At 38.7% G+C, this 21095-nt stretch overlaps 1 protein-coding gene across 1 annotated transcript in view; it reads right to left on the bottom strand.

Moving 5' to 3' along the window:
* LOC126469698 (uncharacterized) overlaps nt 1–21095 on the bottom strand; it is an 894140-nt gene that overhangs the window by 462803 nt on the left and 410242 nt on the right. Inside the window, exons 15-16 of the mRNA XM_050096872.1 lie at nt 18399–18476; nt 7127–7204 (exon numbers count right to left, since the gene is read on the bottom strand). Of these exons, the coding sequence (XP_049952829.1) occupies nt 7127–7204; nt 18399–18476 (156 nt within the window). The remainder of the gene's footprint in view (nt 1–7126; nt 7205–18398; nt 18477–21095) is intronic.

The following is a 21095-nucleotide window of genomic DNA, read 5'->3' as shown; positions in this document are numbered from 1 at the left end:
GCCTATTTCAAGGAAACAGTTAATGTAGTTGCAAAAAGGTTTACTTTCTTCCATACAAAACGTATGGCCGGTCAAACTAATAGGGAGTGGGTTGCAACATTGCAAGGTCTTACAAGGGATTGTGCTTTTGAGTGTGACTGTGGACTCCCTTATTCAGATACTATGGTACGTGATGCAATAGCACAGAACATTTCTGATATTCGCATACGGGAACAGATTTTGAAACTCGTCAATCCCTCCCTTCAGCAAGTGATAGACATATTGGATAGACACGACACGCTTGACTTTGCTCAGGAATCATTTACAACTTCGCCGGCCGTGTGTAACATTAACCGGCCCGCCGAGCACGCTGCACGGCCCGGTAAACTGCCCTCGCGCACGTCCGCGCAGCTGCCGCCATGCTCTAAACCAGGTGTGCCGCACCAGCATACAAATGCAGTGAAATCATGCCCGCGGTGTGCTACTAGACATTCGCATGAAAATTGCCCGTCACGCCAGGCTATTTGCTTTTTCTGTAATAAGAAAGGGCATGTTCAAAGTGTTTGCCAGAAAAAGCTCAGATCAGACACTCTTAATCATTCCAGGCTCTTTGCTTCACGCCAGAATCGAACCAAGAATACTCAGGCTCGTGCACCTTCGCCCATGGACATTCATGTAGTTAATTCCACTTCATCCAGTGCCACTTTCTCTAACAGTGACTGTGTTCGTCCCACAAATACTGTGCGTCGACGTCACCGGAAATCACGTCAATTAGCAAGTGATGCTGTACCTGTATCAGTTCCAATTGCACGAGACAGTCGCTCCTGTCGCCAGCAGGACAATAAACTTTTTGTAGATTTGGACTTTAATGGCAAGGTCATACCATTCTAGCTCGATACTGGAGCTGCAGTTTCATTGCTCAATCATGACACGTACAAACAACTGCGCAAACCTCCGTTGCGTGCCGCAACTGTTAAGCTCACTACCTATTCAGGACAGCAGATCCCTGTATTAGGACAGTGCACTTTTCTTGCAACATACAAGGGACAAACAAAACTTGTGTCATTTTACGTTCTTCGTTCTTCTACTGCAGTGAACTTGTTTGGTTTAGATTTATTTCAGTTGTTTAACTTGTCTATTGTAAATCAGGTCCTATCAGTGAATCAGACTGCGCCTTCAGACAGTGTTTCTCGTCTGTGTGAAGAATTTGCAGACATTTTTGCACCGGGCCTTGGTTGCGCTAAGAATTATGAAGCACATTTGGAACTGAAAGTCAACGCGCAACCGAAATTTTTCAGAGCGCGCCATGTTCCTCATGCATTGCGTGATGAGGTCGCAAAAACATTACACGATTTAGAATCACAAGGTGTGAGTGAATGTGCGCAATGCCTCTTCCCTTTCAGCTCCGCTTCATCGCTTAAGCCGTACAGGCGTTCCGTTCGTCTGGACGACGGAATGCGACCACGCCTTTCGCCAGTTGAAATCGGCGTTGCTTTCAAATACTTGCCTTACGCCATTCGATCCCCAGAAACCCCTTTTGTTGATGGTAGATGCTTCGGATTTCGGGATCGGTGCTGTGCTTGCGCACAAAGATGGATCGCATGATCGCCCTATTGCCTTTGCGTCCAAATTGCTCTCGTCTGCGCAAAGAAATTATTCACAGATGTTGAAGTTGAAAGAGTCGCATTCTCGGGAGGACGCGTTGTTGCTCTTTTTGTCATCGTATCGCTCTCAGCCCAGAGATGGTCGCTCGCTGGCTGAGTTGCTCCACGGTCGTCCTCATCGAACCTTGATGTCTTTGCTGCACCCGCCGCATCAGGTTCCTGTGCAGCGGCAGACTCCTGCTTTTGCTCCGGGCGACGTATTCTATCGCAACTATCGCGGTTCACGGCGTTGGCTCGCAGGGCGCATTCTTCGCTGCCTCGGCCGCGCGATGTATGTGGTTTTGGGGGCCTCTGGTGAGGTGTGTCGGCATCTCAATCAGCTGCACCTCTGTCGCACGGGTTCTGCCGCTCCCCGTCTGCTTTCAGCGACGGTGCCGTCCGGTCAGCGCCCTGGGGACCCATCTACTGGCTCGCCTCATCCCCAGGTGTTACCGACGATGCCTTCCATTTTGCCCCATGGTGACGCGCCGCCGCTGCCTCTGCCGCCGCCGCCGCCGCCGCCGCCTGTCCTCCCGCCGGCGCTGCCCGCAGTGGACGCTTTGCTGCAGCCGCCAAGCGCCTCCCAGGGTCCCGCGCCACCGATCGCTTCCCGTGACCAGCTGTCCTCCGCCATGGAACTCATGCCCGCTCCGGCCCACATGACGTCATCGCGCATCAGATTCCCTGACGCAATGGAGGTCGACCCTTCGGCCCCTCCTGTGTCTTTACGGGTGCATACACCGCATGTTGACGTGCACCCTGGACTAGGTTTTCAGGCATTTCCTAGCTCCCCTCGGACCGAATGGCCAGGTGCGGGTGGCACAGCCTCGCCCGTTGTTAGGCTCCCCACCTCATCGCATACGTCAACATGGGGTCCTCCCCATGGCGGGCGGAAGCCTTATCACACGACCGTCGCCGATTTGCGGGGGAGGAATGTGGTGTCACCGCCAGACACCACACTTGCTAGGTGGTAGCTTTAAATCGGCCGCGGTCCATTAGTACATGTCGGACCCGCGTGTCGCCACTGTGTGATCGCAGACCGAGCACCACCACAAGGCAGGTCTCGAGATACGGACTAGCACTCGCCCCAGTTGTACGACGACTTTGCTAGCGACTACACTGACGAAGCCTTTCTCTCATTTGCCGAGAGACAGTTAGAATAGCCTTCAGCTAAGTCAATGGCTACGACCTAGCAAGGCGCCATTAACCATTTTAAGATAGAGTCTCACTTGTATCATCAAGGAATGCTGTATACAAATGATGGATTAAAGGTTATATATTATAGCAGCTACGTACTTTTCTTGCTACCATTCATTACGTATCCTGTTTCAGACCTCTCTCTAGCCTACGAGAGATTAACGCGTGCCTTTCGGCTACTTCAGTGTGGCGTAGCTGTCTTGTTACGCCACAACAACATCTCTGAGCAAACTCTTTGCCTTTACAAATGTCTGCCTGTGTCTGTGTATGTGCGGATGGATATGTGTGTGTGTGCAAGTGTATACCTGTCCTTTTTTCCCCCTAAGGTAAGTCTTTCCACTCCCGGGATTGGAATGACTCCTTACCCTCTCCCTTAAAACCCACATCCTTTCGTCTTTCCCTCTCCTTTCCTGATGAAGCAACCGTTGGTTGTGAAAGCTTCAATTTTGTGTGTATGTTTGTGTGTCTATCAACCTGCCAGCGCTTTCATTTGGTAAGTCACATCATCTTAGTTTTTAGATATATTAACATGAGTAAATATAGATAAGGTTTGGGTTATACAAGTTTTATGGTACACTATCTCTGCGACTTAGTAAGTGACACCTCCATTTTACTGAAATATGTTACTATTTTTTACTCTGAGAAACTTTGTGCAACTACTAGCCACAAAAATAGTCAGACGACATAGCAAGTTTTTACTTAGGTTATTACCCTTTTTCACATGCACTTAGTCCAGTTCTAACCCACACCATGTGTTAATATTCTGCAGTAAGCTGATTTATTATGTTTTTTTTTTTTTAACCAAATACTTTGATTATTACAGAATTAAGTCTTCTGTCATGTTGTTGTTGCATTTAATATTTTGATTTTAGTTCAGCTATGTGGAAACGAGATTAACATTTTCCAGACAACACAAACAACTACACATTTTAGGGGGGCCTGTAAACCATTAAAAGATAAGTGCGGATTCAGTTTGGACAGCATCTGCTTTCTATGACAATTAGTTTACTACTGAAATACTAAATTAATAATAGATTTTTTTTCTCCTCACCCTAACAGAAACCATGATAGTTCATTCATCCTTTGTGAAGCTTTCTGGAATGATTTTTAACTTCACATATTTTAAGAACTGATAATCTGGACGATGATGATTTCAGTTATTACAGGAGCTATTGCATTGCTGCTCAAAATCTGAACAGTTAATATTTTACTGTTTCCTTAACTCATGAAATTTGGTAAACTTGACTACATCTAAGTCCCCTGCCACTTACACTAAATGAATACAATTGTAACAGGAGTCTCCCACAGCATTAAAGCTCCCACTAGGGCAAACCATCTTTCCTTTTGTAAACAATGTGGGTCACCACTCATCTGGAAGGGGTAAGCACTGTACAGGGTGGCAGCAAGTTCATGAATATTTTAAGGAACTGGTTTAAAAATTTTTATTTAGAAGCCCCAGCCAAATCTTTACAAGTTTGCTCCCAGAGCAACTTCCATAGTGCATACATGACACAAGTAGTCTGCCTTCAGAACCAATGCTGTTCTGTCCAGTTCACGGTGCACACAAGAGATGCCCTTAGCCCTCTGCTGAAACTGCTAGTGAATTCACACCATTGGTTTTGGCAAACGGCGTGGGTGGGATACACGTGACATGTGTGGATGCTGAAGCATATTGCAGTCCATAACACAGTTGCCTCGCTCTCTTGTGAACCAGGCCTCAAGCAGAACAAACGTCTTTCATGACAGGCAAATCCTCCAGTTCTACGTTTCATGATTGGCCATCAATTGAAGTTAACATGAACCAGCTCCCCTTCTGCTGCCCATTTCAATTAGTAGTTCACCCTCCTAAATTGGCCTAAACCTGGTAACTTACAACCCTAGGCGTGCCCCTTGTATACTGTAAATTTGAATATATTCTCTTTATTTTACCTAATATCCTGTTCTGTCATTTAACGGCAGCAATAGATTTCCACTTACAATCCCTGACCAAATGACCTGCTGTATGTTGTCATCATAAGCCATATGTAACAACCTTTTCCCCTCCCCCTGCCCATGTACATATCTGCAGAACACAGGTGAAAAACAGACATTTGATGGAACATATGTGGACACGCAAGAAAATACAAAGTAGAGGATTACAGATACACCAAGAAGAGAATGCAGAGTATAACTACAAAAATTTACTTTTGTTTATTTAATTTCCCCATATCGTATCAAAATGTCAACAATAAATAAATTGCATAATTACCGAATAGGCATAATGTTAACAATTTAGACATAATGTTAACCATTTAGACATATCCCTTTCATGAATAATAGTTTGTAAATTTGATTAGTCAGAGTGTGCTTTTCCCAAGAAACCACTCATAAAAGGGGGGGGGGGGGGGGGGGGTTCATCTAATATTCAGGATTGTTGTCTTGTACTCGAGTATATACCATATTTTTCACTCTGCATGGTAGTGTGTGTAGTATTGAAACTTCCTAGCTGATTAAACAATGTGCCAGACTTCATCTGAAAGCTCGCAGGCATCTCTTGTCTCTTTGTGTGTCTACCAGTGACACAACACCTAAATTATTTGGTGAGCTAATACCTTTACTTATTAAATTACTGATAATATTATTACTAGAGCCCAGATTTTCATGCACTATCAATCGCATCCATTCATGCAATGTCACATCATTAAATACGCATAATAAGGCAGAAATAGAATTGAAATATGTTACAGAAGATGATGTTTCTATGTCACAATAAGTGACAGATGCATACTTAGGTGAAGATATTTTGGACCATGTCTGATCAATTTGATAGTTTTTGTTACAATTTTGCTGCAACATACTTTTTGGTCTTCTTTGTAAACTCAAAAACAGGATATGATCTGATAACTTTGTTATCCTAAAAACAGCAACACCCAATTCTCCACAGGATGACTGTAAAGATTTTTAACCTTTACAATAACTGTCCGGGACTCCACCTGTGGCTTCTAATTTTGGTATTTCCAAATGAAAATGCACAGAATTTGTTTTGATGTAAATATGGTCTTGCTTCATATCTGTTTCCTAGGATATCACTACCGCATCTTTAATGCAAATTGCATTAGTGACATCAAAAGCCTACAGTCCAAAAATGATGCAAAAATCTTACATTTTAGTACCTTAAGGCTTTTCAGTAGAATGAAGCAAACAGATGTCAACTTCTGTAGATCTGCAGGAATTCACAGTAAAAGATGACAGCATTAATCCAAGTACCCCACTTGGTTAAAAAAGGCTGTGGGGGGGAGGGGGGGGGGGACAACTAAAACTGGACGAATATAGCTAAATCAAGCAACATGGAGAATTGCTTTTAAGAGTACCTTCAATTGGAAAAAGGACAGCATATACATTAATGCTGTCAGCAACAAACCTTTGTATTTTGTGCATCAATTTTCCTTGTTTGTATCATTGTTTGTAACAGTGTATTCACACAATCAAATTTTGGAGCACCTTTACAGTTACATGATGTAGAACATGGGCCAGCAATGTTAGACACTTCAAGTTATGATAAAAATATTTAATAGCTTTCCCAGCCTTCATCACATATGGAGCAGCATTGCACAACAACAACAACAACAACAACAATAATAATAATACCCTTTTTTAATTTAATTTATTGCCGAAAAGTATATTGACTTCTACCGACAACTACCGAGCTGAAGTAGAGCACTTGAGCTCACTATGAAGTTCACAAACTACAACATATTTGCAGAATTGCTTATGTACTGCATCTTGGTGCAGTTCATATGAATAAATCAATAAAAGATGGTGTCACACACGTTATTGCAAAAAAAGGTCAAAAATGTGATATAACATGCATTACAAGTGTCCCAATTCATACCATCTTCAAAATATACATTTACCCAGCAAATGGCCACACATGCAAAAATTCATGCAACTTGTGTTTACACAGAAATCTGGACTCTATTTATTATACACCTGCCGTGGAAAGTGAATAAGTCTCACAGGCTCATAATAATTTGAAATAAAATCATCTGAATAACCAGGAACTTTCACACACATACTTTATAGTTATAGAATTAATTAATGCTGACTCCCAAACTTCACATTCATTTCTTCCTAACAATTCCATTATCATAAATATCAAACAATCCCATTGAGAAGTATAACTAATTTTTGACTGGATCTGAGAAAAATTATATCTGCACAGTATACAAAGCACAGTTCACAGCATTACCCTGTCAATATTTATAGAAATCACATAAGCAAAAACTAATTGTGAACATGACTACAGCATGGGTATAGTGAATATATACCTGATTCATTGTGGTCTCTGTGCCACCAGCTAGGTTTAAAATATTTCTTCTGTCTAGGTGATACAGCATATGGTTCACCTGTTAGAAAATACAACACTGGTCAATGTAACTAAGCAGCTATCAAGAACATTTTGTAACTTTTGTAAACAAAGGAAAGGAAAAGAACGCAATATCAGAGCCATGTGACTGGCAGAAATGAACACTACCTGGTACAACTTATATAAATTAGGATTATGAACACAAAATCATGATCATCATCAGCAGCAGCATCATCATCATCATCATCTACTACAAGTTAAGCTTTCAAAACGCTGTAGAAACAACACCACTGGTCAGAATCACATCAAATCGCAATGGAATATTATCGGAGAAGAGGGAAAACGTATAGCAGAAGAAGAAAAATGTGTGAGAATTGATCAATAGATGGTGCTATATGTCACAATATGTCAATGAAAACACCTGTCATGTGCACGACCCACTGAAGTTGGAATAAACATGATGGGTACATGGTTTTTCCTCCTTTCACATGTATGACATTCACCATGACTGTCTCAATGCAGGATCGCGCTCTGCTTCTATAGCTGTATTATAAGAATGATGACTGTGCACACATCGCTCTGCAGAAGTTCCGGACGACTGAAGGGTTTGAAAAAAGGCATTGGTGTGTTGACTGCCGTGGAAATGGAGAAAATGATTCAGAAATTCGAAAAGACGGGTTATTTTGGTATGCAACATGGTAGAGGGAGGAAATGAATTGATTCGACGTCAGTGGAAGCAGTGGTCACTCCAATGCAGGAGGAGACAATTGGTGGTGTACAAACATGTAGTGCATCGAGAATTGCCCAAACACTTGACATACAAATGAGCATGGTGCGTAAAATCTTATGAAACATCCTTCTTTGTTATCCATTGGAAATTATCCATGTTCAAAAGTTGCTTCCTGTCGACCCACCACCAAGAGAGACCTTTGCTTTCGATTTTCTTGCTCACATGGAAGTGGACAATGATTGGCTGTGGAAGATTTTATGGACAGATGAAGCTCACTTCACAAGATATGTGAATACACAAAATTGTCAAATTTGGGCAACGGAAAATCCACATGCAAATCAACCAGTACCACTTCATCCTGAAACAGTCACTGTGTGGTGAGGGTTTACAGCATCATTTACAATAGCTACATATTTTTTTGAAGTGACAGGAGCTTCAGGTCCTGTTCCCTGTACCATCACTGGTAAGCACTGTGAGTGTCTTTTGTGCAATTATGTCACTCCATCTCTCCAACAGTGCGGATGTAGAGATGCTAGAAATGCTAGAATTATGAGTCACCATTTTCCGACAGCCTGGCCATCCCTGTCAACTGATTATAATCTGTTTGACTTCTGGCTGTGGGGCTATCTGAAAGATATTGTGTTCATTGTTCCGACTGCCAACTTAGCTGCATTGAAAGCATGCATTGTGGAACACATCCTGAACGTGACACCGGAAACACTTCCATCAGTTGTGGAACATGTTGTTTCTCAATTTCAACTTATTGCAGAAATCTGTGAACAGCATTTTTAACATGCTTTGTACCAGTAACACAGAAATTAATAATCCAATTTGATTTTGATTCATGCTTTCTTCGCAGTTTTTGCCTCAGAACAGTTAAAAATCGATTTTTCCCATCTGATGTGATACGGCCTCGGCATGTTGGATGGGCTTACGTAACTAAGAGCATCACACCTGTAGGCCCATGCACACTGAGTAGTACAGTTTGTTTTATGTCAAACATACACCTTAGGCATTGTTGTGTGATTCATTTGTCATTTGTAGTAGAGCATCATTAAATTATGATTCTTAAAGTGCCATCTATTGCTACATTTTTTTAACCATTTATTTTTCTTCTGCCACATGTTTTCCCCTCTCTCCAATAATATTCTGTTGCAATTTGATGGCTTTCTGACCAGTAGTGGTATTTCTGCAGCAGTCTGAAAGTTTAACTTTAATTACAACAATCCTGTACTACTACTACAGTTCTACTCAGTTAAGTATGATCAAGTGCATCATCACAATTACAAATACCCAGTGAAGTTACCTACACTGTGGTTTTCATAAAGGTAAAGTAGTGCACAAGTTGATGAGGCTATAGACTCTTTGTTTCTGAGAAACTTCCCTTTATCCATTTCTGCATGTTTCGACAAATATTACAACAACCATTTAATTCTACAGCGCCATCTTCTCCGCACTATGCCATCTGTCTCTAGGGTACAAGGGCTCAGGACAAAGTTTTGTATTCTAGTGAAAAAGTCTATAAAACATTGTCAGTGTTTATCAGGCAGGAAAATGAACGTTCTTAGTTATTTCAGAACAAAGTAAAAGAATGCTGCATTAACCACTATTCCTACAACTTACCAGAACACTTGACCTCAAGAATGTGATTCTGTATAACTCAAATAATTGTGTTAGATAGATCTTGATGTTGTCAGTATAAAGAAAGCTAACAAGAGTCTGTGTAAAGGTAGATGATTGCTTTGTTTGAATTATTAAATAGTAATGGGTCCTTAGTACTATTGGGGGCAGAGATGGAAAGGGGGGGGGGGGGGTGATCTAATCTAGAAGTAATTACAGTAACTGTACATGTGAACAGATTAGGGCTAGTCATAGTTTGCCGTCAGTATATATAACTATCAGCATGGGATCCAGCAGTATGAAACACAGATGTGTACTTGTAGGCTGCCATGCTTCCAGGCTGATGGTGACAAAATCAGAGATATGCAAGGTAAACTGTTAAACCACAGACATTAGTAAACTGTATTTGCTGTCAACCACATCTCTGACAGCTGCCGAATTCATACATGTAATCAGTCTTGCCACTAGAGGTGCAAGTGGCACTGCAATTAGTGCTCTTCGGGCCAAAGTGCTGAGTGGGATTCCCACTCCCTCAATCACGGCTCTCTTTGCCCAGTGCTGTCATACACACACACTAGTGACCAAGTCTTCACTCTGAGTGCTGTCCGTGTTCACCACAGTAGCTGCTGATGGGATATTTCTGAGGGAAGGTATATATTATACAAATGTAACCCACCCCATTCTCTCTATCTCACTCTCTCTCTCTCTCTCTCTTTTGCCACACATGCCAACCCTCGCGGGGAATATTTCTGAAGTTTAAGTGCTTACAAATGAAGAGCCTAACTTTTATGCTTTTATTAACAAGAACTGTACCCAATTAGCGAACTGTGGAAGCACTCTGTACATGTGAACTGTAAATGGCTAGAGAACTGCTTAAGAACTGTGATAAATAGGCTATTAACAGTGTTTGAATTGTTGTTGAGCTTTTGTTGAACTATAATAATTGATGAAACTAAATCAAATTTTTTGTTTCTATGAAAGTAATATTAGTGCAAATCAGAAATAGGAAGTGCTGAAGTGCTGTGAGAATAAAAGTAATGTTGTGTGCATTGTCAATCATCTTTTAAAGATTCATCATGCTACTAGATGGAGCAGCGTGCATTGCAGCACTAGACATCCATGGAAAACATGTGCAGTGACAGCACATAGTGGTGAGTGTAGTTAGCAGCATAGGGCACATCTAATGTGACTGTCTCAGCACACAACAACAGCGGAATTAATATACCAATGATCTCACTGAGAATTTAAGTAGCCACAAATGATTTCCATGATAATGATGAATTAATTAATAGTGAAGACAGTAAAAATATAGATTTAGAGGCAAACAATTATAAAGTAAACCCAGGATGCATAGTACCTAGTCAGAATGAAGTGATTGATTGGAATGCGATATCAGAGAAAATGACGTTAACATTACTAATGAGCCAACAGATGAGTTACATACATTAAGTTATCATACAGGATTAGCTGACACCATATCAATTCAGTATGATGATCAGTATATGAGGTCTATGATAAAATTAATTTTGCAAGAACAAAAAGTAGCACAAAAGAAAACAAATAATGGATGAAAGGAAATTAATGTGGGAACAGCACAACTTAATACCAATTTTGATGCACTGGAACAAACGGTTATAAACCTTGAAGTGAAATCTGAAGGATGCTGCACGAAACTAGAATGGGGTAAGAAATTAGAAGTTTGTAAGTCAGAAATTAATAAGTACCCTGACCATGAAATCAAGGATTTTCAGGATCAAAATGGAGTATCACAAGCAACAATTGACGACATTAGTAACATAAAGCAAGAGCAAAGCAAATCTACCAGAGCATGTAATGAGAAATATAGAATATACTGTAATAATTTATAAAGTATCAATAATGACCATTAAATACTTAGTCATAATATTTCATATGCAGAATCTTCTTGTTAAAGCAACGCAAGTGTGATTCAGGAAAAACTGAGAAAAATAGAGCAAAAAGCACTTCCTGAGATGCAACACAAAACAGAAAATGAAGGGTACCAAAAGTCCAAATTTGGTTTGAACGAGAAATAAAAAAACGTATTGTTCATGTATGTGACATAGAAAATGACGCCAATGTGTATAAATTGCATAATTTCTCTTGTAAGGGAACTATACACCCAAAAGCCTTCATTAGACAGTTTGAGGGCACCTTGCCTGAAAACACAGCAGAACAGCAAAAAATCTAACTCGTGATGAGTAGGTTTGAAGGAGAAGCAAAATCATGGGGAACAGGGGTCAGCAACACATGTAAATCATATAAAGAATTTGTAGAAACATTCTTGAATAAATACTGGTCTTGTAGCACACTAAACAGAGTGAGGGGTGAGGTAGTTGCACAAAAAAGGTTACATAGTGAAAATGTCATTATACCACAAATTAATAGCAGTAAGGTACTAGGGCTGGGAAGGGAAAATTGGTACAGCTGATTCATGAAAGTATATGGGGTGGATCTCCGGCCACACATGGTGAAATACCTGTTGTCATAGGTACGAAAAGCAGGTCTTTTTAGGATAAATCCAGACAACAGGTTCCCCTGTCTAAAAAGTATCTCAAGAACTTTAAAAAATGCTGAAACTATCACTCACAAGAAAGATTTTAACACCTCCAAAATCACATACACAAGATAGGAGGAGGAGATTAATGTTTAATGTCTAGTTGACAACGAGGTCATTAGAGACGGAGTGCAAGCTCGGGTGAGGGAAGGATGGGAAAGGAAATTGACCGTGCCCTTTCAAAGGCACCATCCTGGCATTTGCCTGAAGCGATTTAGGGAAATGACGGAAAACCTAAATCGGGATGGCCGGAGACGGGATTGAACCATCGTCCTCCCGAATGCGAGTCCAGTGTGCTAACACTTACAAAAGATGTCACAAAGAAAAACAAACCATTGGAAAGAGTAACATGGGGCATTTCATAGACTTCACAATCCTCCATCAAAACATGCAATCAATAAAAAGTAAAATACAACTATCAGAAATTGATATCACGAAAAAATTAATCATTTTGTGTGTGTATAGATATCCCAGTGGTAATGTGGATACTTTTTTCAATAAGTTAACAGAAGTTCTAGACAAAGTCTCAAGTACAAAGGTCAACTTAATCCTGTGTGGGGACATTAGCATCAACACTAATACCATAAATGAATCCAGCAGCACCTTCATAAACATCCTTCTAACTGTTGGCATGTCCCTTTTGGTCAATAGTGCATAACTGACCATGTGACCACAAATATGGACAGGGAAAAATGTGATGTAGCTGTAGAAGATTTGAGACTATCAGACCATCTCTGTCAAATAACAACTGTAAAATATGCCATTGAATCATTCCCTAACTACAAGCCTACAAACAACATCTACCAGAAATAATAATAAAAAAAAGATTTTTCAAAAGAACTAGAAAAACAAAGTTGCGAATATAAAATTCTCTAAACTCTCCACATTGTTTAAATTGAACTTTGAAAATGCATTTCCAAAAGTATACATGTCTGTATCAACATCTCACAAAAGCAGGTATTAAGAAGTCCTCCTAAATACTTAAACATTTCATTTCCATGAAAAAGATTCACAATGATTCAGAATTCTTAAATTTCTATTACAGGTACAAAAAGATCTATAGGAAGGTGCTGATTGCTGAAAAAAAGTCATTTAATGACAAAATCGTATACAATGCAGAGAATAAAAGCAAATCAGTCTAGGATGTTATAAAAAAGGAAATTGGGGGGGGGGGGGGGGGGGGGGGAGGAGGAGGCAAACAATCGCAGAACAACGTACTGTTAATGGATGGGGATAAGGTAGTAAATGATCCACTTAGCAAATTATGTAAACAAGCATTTTTCAAGTATTGCAGAGAAGTTACAGCAAAAATTCCCCAAAACAAATATGACACCAGTGAATAATATTGCACTAAATACTATGTTATTACTTCGAACCACAGATAATGATGTCAATAAAACTGTTCAACAACAAAAAACTCAGTAGGCTTAGATGAAGTACCAATGTGTGTACTGAAACAATGCATAGGGACTATACATGGCCCCTTAAGAAATACAATAAATGCATACCTTCACATCAGCGACATTTCCAGAGCAGTTAAAAAATGCAAGAGTTCTACCTCTGCTTGAGAAAGGTAATACAGAATACATAATAAATTACTGGCCCATTTCTCTGCTGTCAGCATTCTCAAAAATAATAGAAGCAATTATGAAAGACAGATTAATGAATTACCTGAATAATACAATCTTTTAAGCAAATCACAGTTTGGTTTCCAAAGTGACAAAAATATGGAGTCAGCCATAGTAGAATTCGCAAAAGTTGTACTTGATGCCATTGATAAAGATGAGTGTGTCACAGGCATATTTTTGGATTTTTCTAAGGCGTTTGATACAATAGACCACAAGATTCTATTAAATAAATCAGAAGCATTAGGAATAAGAGAGGTAGCTAATGACTGGTTTCGGTCATACCTAACAGATTGGGTACAAAGAGTAGAGGTAACACATACAAGTGGCTCAAATAAAAATTCTGTTGTAAATGAAGACATTCAGGAAAATACCTGTTCAGAATGTAAATTTCTGTGGATATATATAGATGACAGACTTCCGTGGAATCAGCAAACAGATCATGTCTGTGGTAAAATAACATCTAGTCTGTATTTACTAAGGAGATTAGTTCAATATCTAGATATTGAAGCAATAAAAATAGTATATTTTGGGTTGTTGTATCCCCATCTATCTTGTGGGGTGGGTGTAGCCAATACAATATAAGAGGGGTAATAAGAAATATGGCAAAAGTAAGACCCAGAACTTCATGCAAAAACCTGTTTATTAATTTTAATATTATGACTATCTACGCAGTATATATGTTTCAATCAATATTATTAGTGAAAAAAGACAAAAAAGTGACAAACAGAAATATGAAAATCCAAACAGAAATATGAAAATCCATGATTACGGTACAAGACACAATTCAGACTTTCATAAGGAGAGCAGAAGATTAAATCTAACAACAAATACCCCATTCATTAACGGAGCAATATTTTATAATTCTCTGCAAAACAACCTGAAATAGTTTTCAGGTAGAGTTTTTAAAAATGAGTTAAAAATGGTTTATATTGAAGTGCCCATACAGTATAATGCTGACATGATTTGATCTCAGTAATGCTATGTTAAATATACGTAAATGATCTTTTACTTAATAACATGTAATCTATATATATTGTGTATCAATAACCTAAATGTAATTATTGTAACATTGCCCATGCATGTTAATTACATGTTTCGATGGGTAAGATAAATAAATAAATACTTCAAATAGATCCAAACATTTAGTAAAACTCTTATCAAAATCAATATACATTAATACAGGGGTTCTGCAAGGTAGCATATTAGGACCAATACTGTTCCTGATATACATCAATGACTTTCCCAGTAGTGTTACTCATGGCGAAAACATTCTCTTCACTAATGACAGTAATATTATAGTCATTGAGAAAACAAGAGAACTCCTTGCTGAGAAAGCAAATGAAACTCTCAAGGAAGTTTATGATTGGTCAATAAGCAATAAAGTGTCATTGAACATAAAGAAAACTAATGCCATGAATTTCAGTTTGAAGAGGAAAAATGACAATGTTAAATTAAATGTAGATGGCACCTCTATAGACTGTGTTACAAATGCAAAAGTTCTAAGATTGAATATTGATTCTCAGTTGAAGTGGTGTGAACACACAAGGGAACTTGCATACAGAATGTTATCAGCATGATATGCCCTTACAATCCTATCATCAGTGTGTAACATGCAGTGTCTTTTACTTACATATTATTCATATGTACACTCAATTCTTAGCTACGGCATTCTGTTTTTGGGGAACAAATGCACAAAATATGAACACAATTTTCAAACTCCAGAAACGAGCCAAAAGGATAATAAGCAAAAATACTAGTGAAGCTCATTGTAAAGATCTGTTCAAAACACTGAGAATTTTAACTGCTCCATGTGAATACATTTATCAGTCAGTTTTACACGTCAAAAATAACATTGGTAATTACTGCACAAACCGCTCTGTACATGACCAATCAACAAGAGATTGACTCAACTTACCAAAAAAAATTAACATAAAACTCAAAACAGAATTCTCTACCAAGGAATAAAACTGTACAATAAATTACTAAAAGATATTAAAGAAATTGCAAAAACACACTTATTTAAAAAGGCAGCTAAAATCTACCTGTTATGCAATACATTTTATACATTGAAGGTTTACATCTATAAAACAGAGTAGGGGTCTTATAAAAAAAGTTATACAAACAAATAATAATAACAATAATAATAATATATGCAACATTCCACATAAAACTTTCACTTTATGTTTTTTCCCAACTTTTTCCTTTCTAGAAATACTTACCCCCAAGCAACGCATAGCACAATGCTAACAACTCTTCCTCTTTCTAAACTCAACATCTCACTCATTATGGAGAGACACTGAATCAGTTTTCCAGGGTAGCAAATGGGAAATAATGGTACAGAAAATGGCCCAGAGATCACCAGTGCACGTGTGTGTGTGTGTGTGTGTGTGTGTGTGTGTGTGTGTGTGCGTGTGTAATGAGTAAAGTGTTATGAAACAACGCGTGTATAGTGTGTGCAGAGACTGATATTGAGATATGAGTGAACAGTGTGGCATTACATTATTAAATAAGTTATTTGCAAAAAAAAAAAACAAGTATTATATAACAGGATCAAATCTAATGATTGTCTCTAACTAGAAGTCTGTAAATATATGTGTATACGAATTAGCTTATTTTAAATTGACCTAAACTTGTAAATATATCTAAAAACAAAGATGATGTGACTTACGAAACGAAAGCGCTGGCACGTCGATAGACACACAAACAAACACAAACATACACACAAAATTCAAGCTTTCGCAACAAACTGTTGCCTCATCAGGAAAGAGGGAAGGAGAGGGAAAGACGAAAGGATGTAGGTTTTAAGGGAGAGGGTAAGGAGTCATTCCAATCCCGGGAGTGGAAAGACTTACCTTATGCTGTCCATTTCCATTAGAAGTTCAATCTCCTAAACTGGCCTAAACCTGGTACTCAGCACCTAAATTATTTGGTGAGTTAATACCTTTACTTATTAAATTACTCATAATGTTATTACTAGAGCCGAGATTTTCATGCACTATCAAATCGTAAACCATGCATACATCCATGCAATATCATATCATTAAATATGCATAATAAGGCAGATAAATAATTAAAATATGTGACAGAAAATGATGTTTCTATGTCACAAGGAGTGACACATATATATTTCAGCGAAGAAATTTTGGATAAAGTCTGATCAAGTTCATAGTTGTTCCACACTTTTGAAACAAAATATTTTTGTCTTCTTTGAAAACTCAAAATCAGGATATGATATGATAACTTTGTTCTCTTAAAAACAACAACACCTACATCTCCACAGAATGATTGCAAAGATCTTTAACCTTTACAATAACTGTCCGGAACTCCACCTGTTACTTGCAAATATGGTATTTTCAAAGAAAATGAACAGAATTTGATTGAAGTAAATGTGGTCTTGCTTCATATCTGTTTCTTTGAATATCACTATCACGTCTTTAATGCAAACTGCGTTAGTGACCTCAAAAACCTATAGCCCAAAAATGAAGCAAAAAACCTACACTGCAGTACCTTATGGTTTTTCGGTTGAATGAAGCAAAGAGCTGTCAACTTCAAAAGATCTGTAAGAATTCAATGTCTCTTACTGACAATGTAATCAAAATTACCACAATAAAAGATGGCATCATTAATCCAGGTACCCCACCTGGTTCAAAAAGGTTGTAGGGAAACAGCTAAATCTGGAAGCATATCTCTAAATCCAAAAACATGGACAAGTGCATTTAAGAGTACCTTCAATTGGAAAAAAAGGGCAGCATATGATATATTGCTATCAGCAGTTTCAAACCATTCTATTTTGTGCATCAATTTTCCTTGTTTGTATCACTGTTTGTAACAGTGTATTCACACAATCAAATTTTGGAGCACCTTTACAGTTACATGATGTAGAATATGGGCCAGCAATGTTAGACACTTCAAGTTATGATAAAAATATTTAATAGCTTTCCCAGCCTTCATCACATATGGAGCAGCGTTGCACAACAACAACAATAATAATAATAATACCCTTTTTTAATTTAATTTATTGCCGAAAAGTATATTGACTTCTACCGACAACTACCGAGCTGAAGTAGAGCACTTGAGCTCACTATGAAGTTCACAAACTACAACATATTTGCAGAATTGCTTATGTACTGCATCTTGGTGCAGTTCATATGAATAAATCAATAAAAGATGGTGTCACACACGTTATTGCAAAAAAAGGTCAAAAATGTGATATAACATGCATTACAAGTGTCCCAATTCATACCATCTTCAAAATATACATTTACCCAGCAAATGGCCACACATGCAAAAATTCATGCAACTTGTGTTTACACAGAAATCTGGACTCTATTTATTATACACCTGCCGTGGAAAGTGAATAAGTCTCACAGGCTCATAATAATTTGAAATAAAATCATCTGAATAACCAGGAACTTTCACACACATACTTTATAGTTATAGAATTAATTAATGCTGACTCCCAAACTTCACATTCATTTCGTCCTAACAATTCCATTATCACAAATATCAAACAATCCCATTGAGAAATATAACTAATATTTGACTGGATCTGAGAAAAAATAATATCTGCACAGTACACAAAGCACAGTTCATAGCATTACCCTGTCAATATTTATAGAAATCACATAAGCAAAAAACTAATTGTGAACATGACTACAGCATGGGTATAGTGAATATATACCTGATTCATTGTGGTCTCTGTGCCACCAGCTAGGTTTAAAATATTTCTTCTGTCTAGCTGATTCAGCATATGGTTCACCTGTTAGAAAATACAACACTGGTCAATGTAACTAAGCAGCTATCAAGAACATTTTGTAACTTTTGTAAACAAAGGAAAGGAAAAGAACGCAATATCATAACCATGTGACTGGCAGAAATGAACACTACCTGGTACAATATATATAAATTAGGATTATGAACACAAAATCATGATCATCATCAGCAGCAGCATCATCATCATCATCATCTACTACAAGTTAAGATTTCAAAACGCTGTAGAAACTACACCACTGGTCAGAATCACATCAAATTGCAATGGAATATTATCGGAGAAGAGGGAAAACGTATAGCAGAAGAAAAAAAATGTGTAAAAATTGATCAATGGATGGCACTGTATGTCACAATACGTCAATGAAAACACCTGTCATGTGCACGACCCACTGAAGCTGGTATAAACACGACGTGTACATGGTTTTTCCTCCTTTCACATGTGCGACGTTCGCCATGACTGTCTCAATGCAGGATTGTGCTCAGCTTCTATGGCTGCATTACAAGAATGATGACTGTGCACACATCGCTCTACAGAAGTTTCGGCCCTGAAGGGTTTCAAAAAAGGCATTTGTCTGATGACTGCCGTGGAAATGGAGAAAATGATTCAGAAAGTCGAAAAGACGGGTGATTTTGGTGTGCAACGTGGTAGAGGGAGGAAATGAATTGATTTGACATCAGTGGAAGCAGTGGTCACTGCAATGTAGGAGGAGACAATTGGTGGTGTATAAACGCATAGTGTATGGGGAATTGCCCAAACACTGGACATACAATTGAGCATTGTGCGTAAATCCTTATGAAACATCTTTCTTTGCTATCCATTGGAAATTATCCATGTTCACAAGTTGCTTCCTGTTGACCCGCCACCAAGAGAGACCTTTGCTTTAGATTTTCTTGCTCACATGGAGGGGGACAATGATTGGTTGTGGAAGTTTTTATGGACAGATGAAGCTCACTTCACAAGATATGTGAATACACAGAATTGGCAAATTTGGGCAACGGAAAATCCACATGCAAATCAACCAGTACCACATCATCCTGAAACAGTCACTGTGTGGTGAGGGTTTACAGCATCATTTACCATAGCTACATATTTTTTTGAAGTGACAGGAGCTTCAGGTCCTGTACCCTGTACCATCACTGGTAAGGGCTGTGAGTATCTTTTGTGCAATGATGTCATTCCAGCTCTCCAACATCGTGGATGTGTGGATGGGATCATGTTTATGCAAGATGGCACCCCTCCGCACATTGAAAATCCAGTTAACCAGCTGCTGAAGCACTATTACAGAAATGCTAGAATTATCAGCCACCATTTCCCTACAGCCTGGCCATCCTGAACACTTCATTTTAATCTGTATGACTTCTGGCTGTGGGGCTATCTGAAAGATGATGTGTTCAGTGTTCCGACTGCCAACTTCGCTGCACTGAAGGCACACATTGTGGAACACATCCTAGACGTGACACCGGAAACTCTTCCATCAGTTGTGGAACATGCTGTTTCTCAATTTCAACTTGTTGCAGAAAACAGTGGACAGCATTTTGAACATGTTTTGTACCAGTCACACAGAAATTAATAATCCAGTTTGATTTTGATTCATGCTTTCCATGCAGTTTTTGCCTCAGGACAGTTAAAACAGCAATTTTTCCCATCTGATGTGATATGACCTTGCCATAGTGGATGGGCTTACATAACAAAGAGTATCACAGCTGTAGGCCCATGCACACTGAGTAGTACAGTTTGTTTAACGTCAAACGTACACCTTAGGCATTGTTGTGTGATTCATTTGTCATTTGTAGTAGAGAATCATTCAATTATGAAGCTTACAGTGCCATCTATTGCTACATTTTGTTCTGCCATATGTTTTCTCCTCTTTCCAATAATATTCTGTTGCAATTTGATGGCATTCTGAACAGTGGTATTATTTCTGCAGCAGTTTTAAAGATTAAATTTAATTAGAATACTCCTGTACTACAACTAGATTTCTATTCAATGCAGTGTGATCTAGTGCATCATCACAATTACAAATACCCAGTGAAGTAGGTAACACTGTGGTTTTCATAATGATGCACTAGTACACTAGTTGGTGAGGCTATAGACTCTTTGTTACTGAGAAACTTCCCTTTGTCCATTACAGCATGTTTCAACAAATACTTCAACAAAAACTTAATTCTACAGCACCATCCTCTTCGCACTATCCCATCTGTCTCTGGGGTACAAGGGTTCAGGACAAAGTTTCGTATTCTGGTGAAAAAGTCTACAAAATATTGTCAGTGGATATCAGGCAGGAAACTGAACATTCTCAGTTATTTATGAACAAAGTAAAAGAATGCTTCATTAACTACTATTCCTACAACTTACCAGAACACTTGGCCTCAAGAATGTGATTCAGTACAACTCAAATAATTGTGTTGGATAGATCTTGATTTTGTCAGTATAAAGAAAGCTGACAAGGGTCTGGGTAAAGTTAGATAAATGCTTTGTTTGAATTGTTAAATAGTAATGGGTCCTTAGTACTATTAGGGGTAGATTGGTTGGATTGTGGGATTAAAGGGACCAGACTGCAAAGGTCATCGGTCCCATTAGGGGTAGAGATGGAAGGGTGATGAGGGA

Source organism: Schistocerca serialis, chromosome 3 (assembly GCF_023864345.2).
Source record: "Schistocerca serialis cubense isolate TAMUIC-IGC-003099 chromosome 3, iqSchSeri2.2, whole genome shotgun sequence".
Classification (NCBI taxonomy): domain Eukaryota; kingdom Metazoa; phylum Arthropoda; class Insecta; order Orthoptera; family Acrididae; genus Schistocerca; species Schistocerca serialis.
Note: the sequence above shows the minus strand (reverse complement) of the source record. Positions and strands in the feature narration are given on the sequence as shown.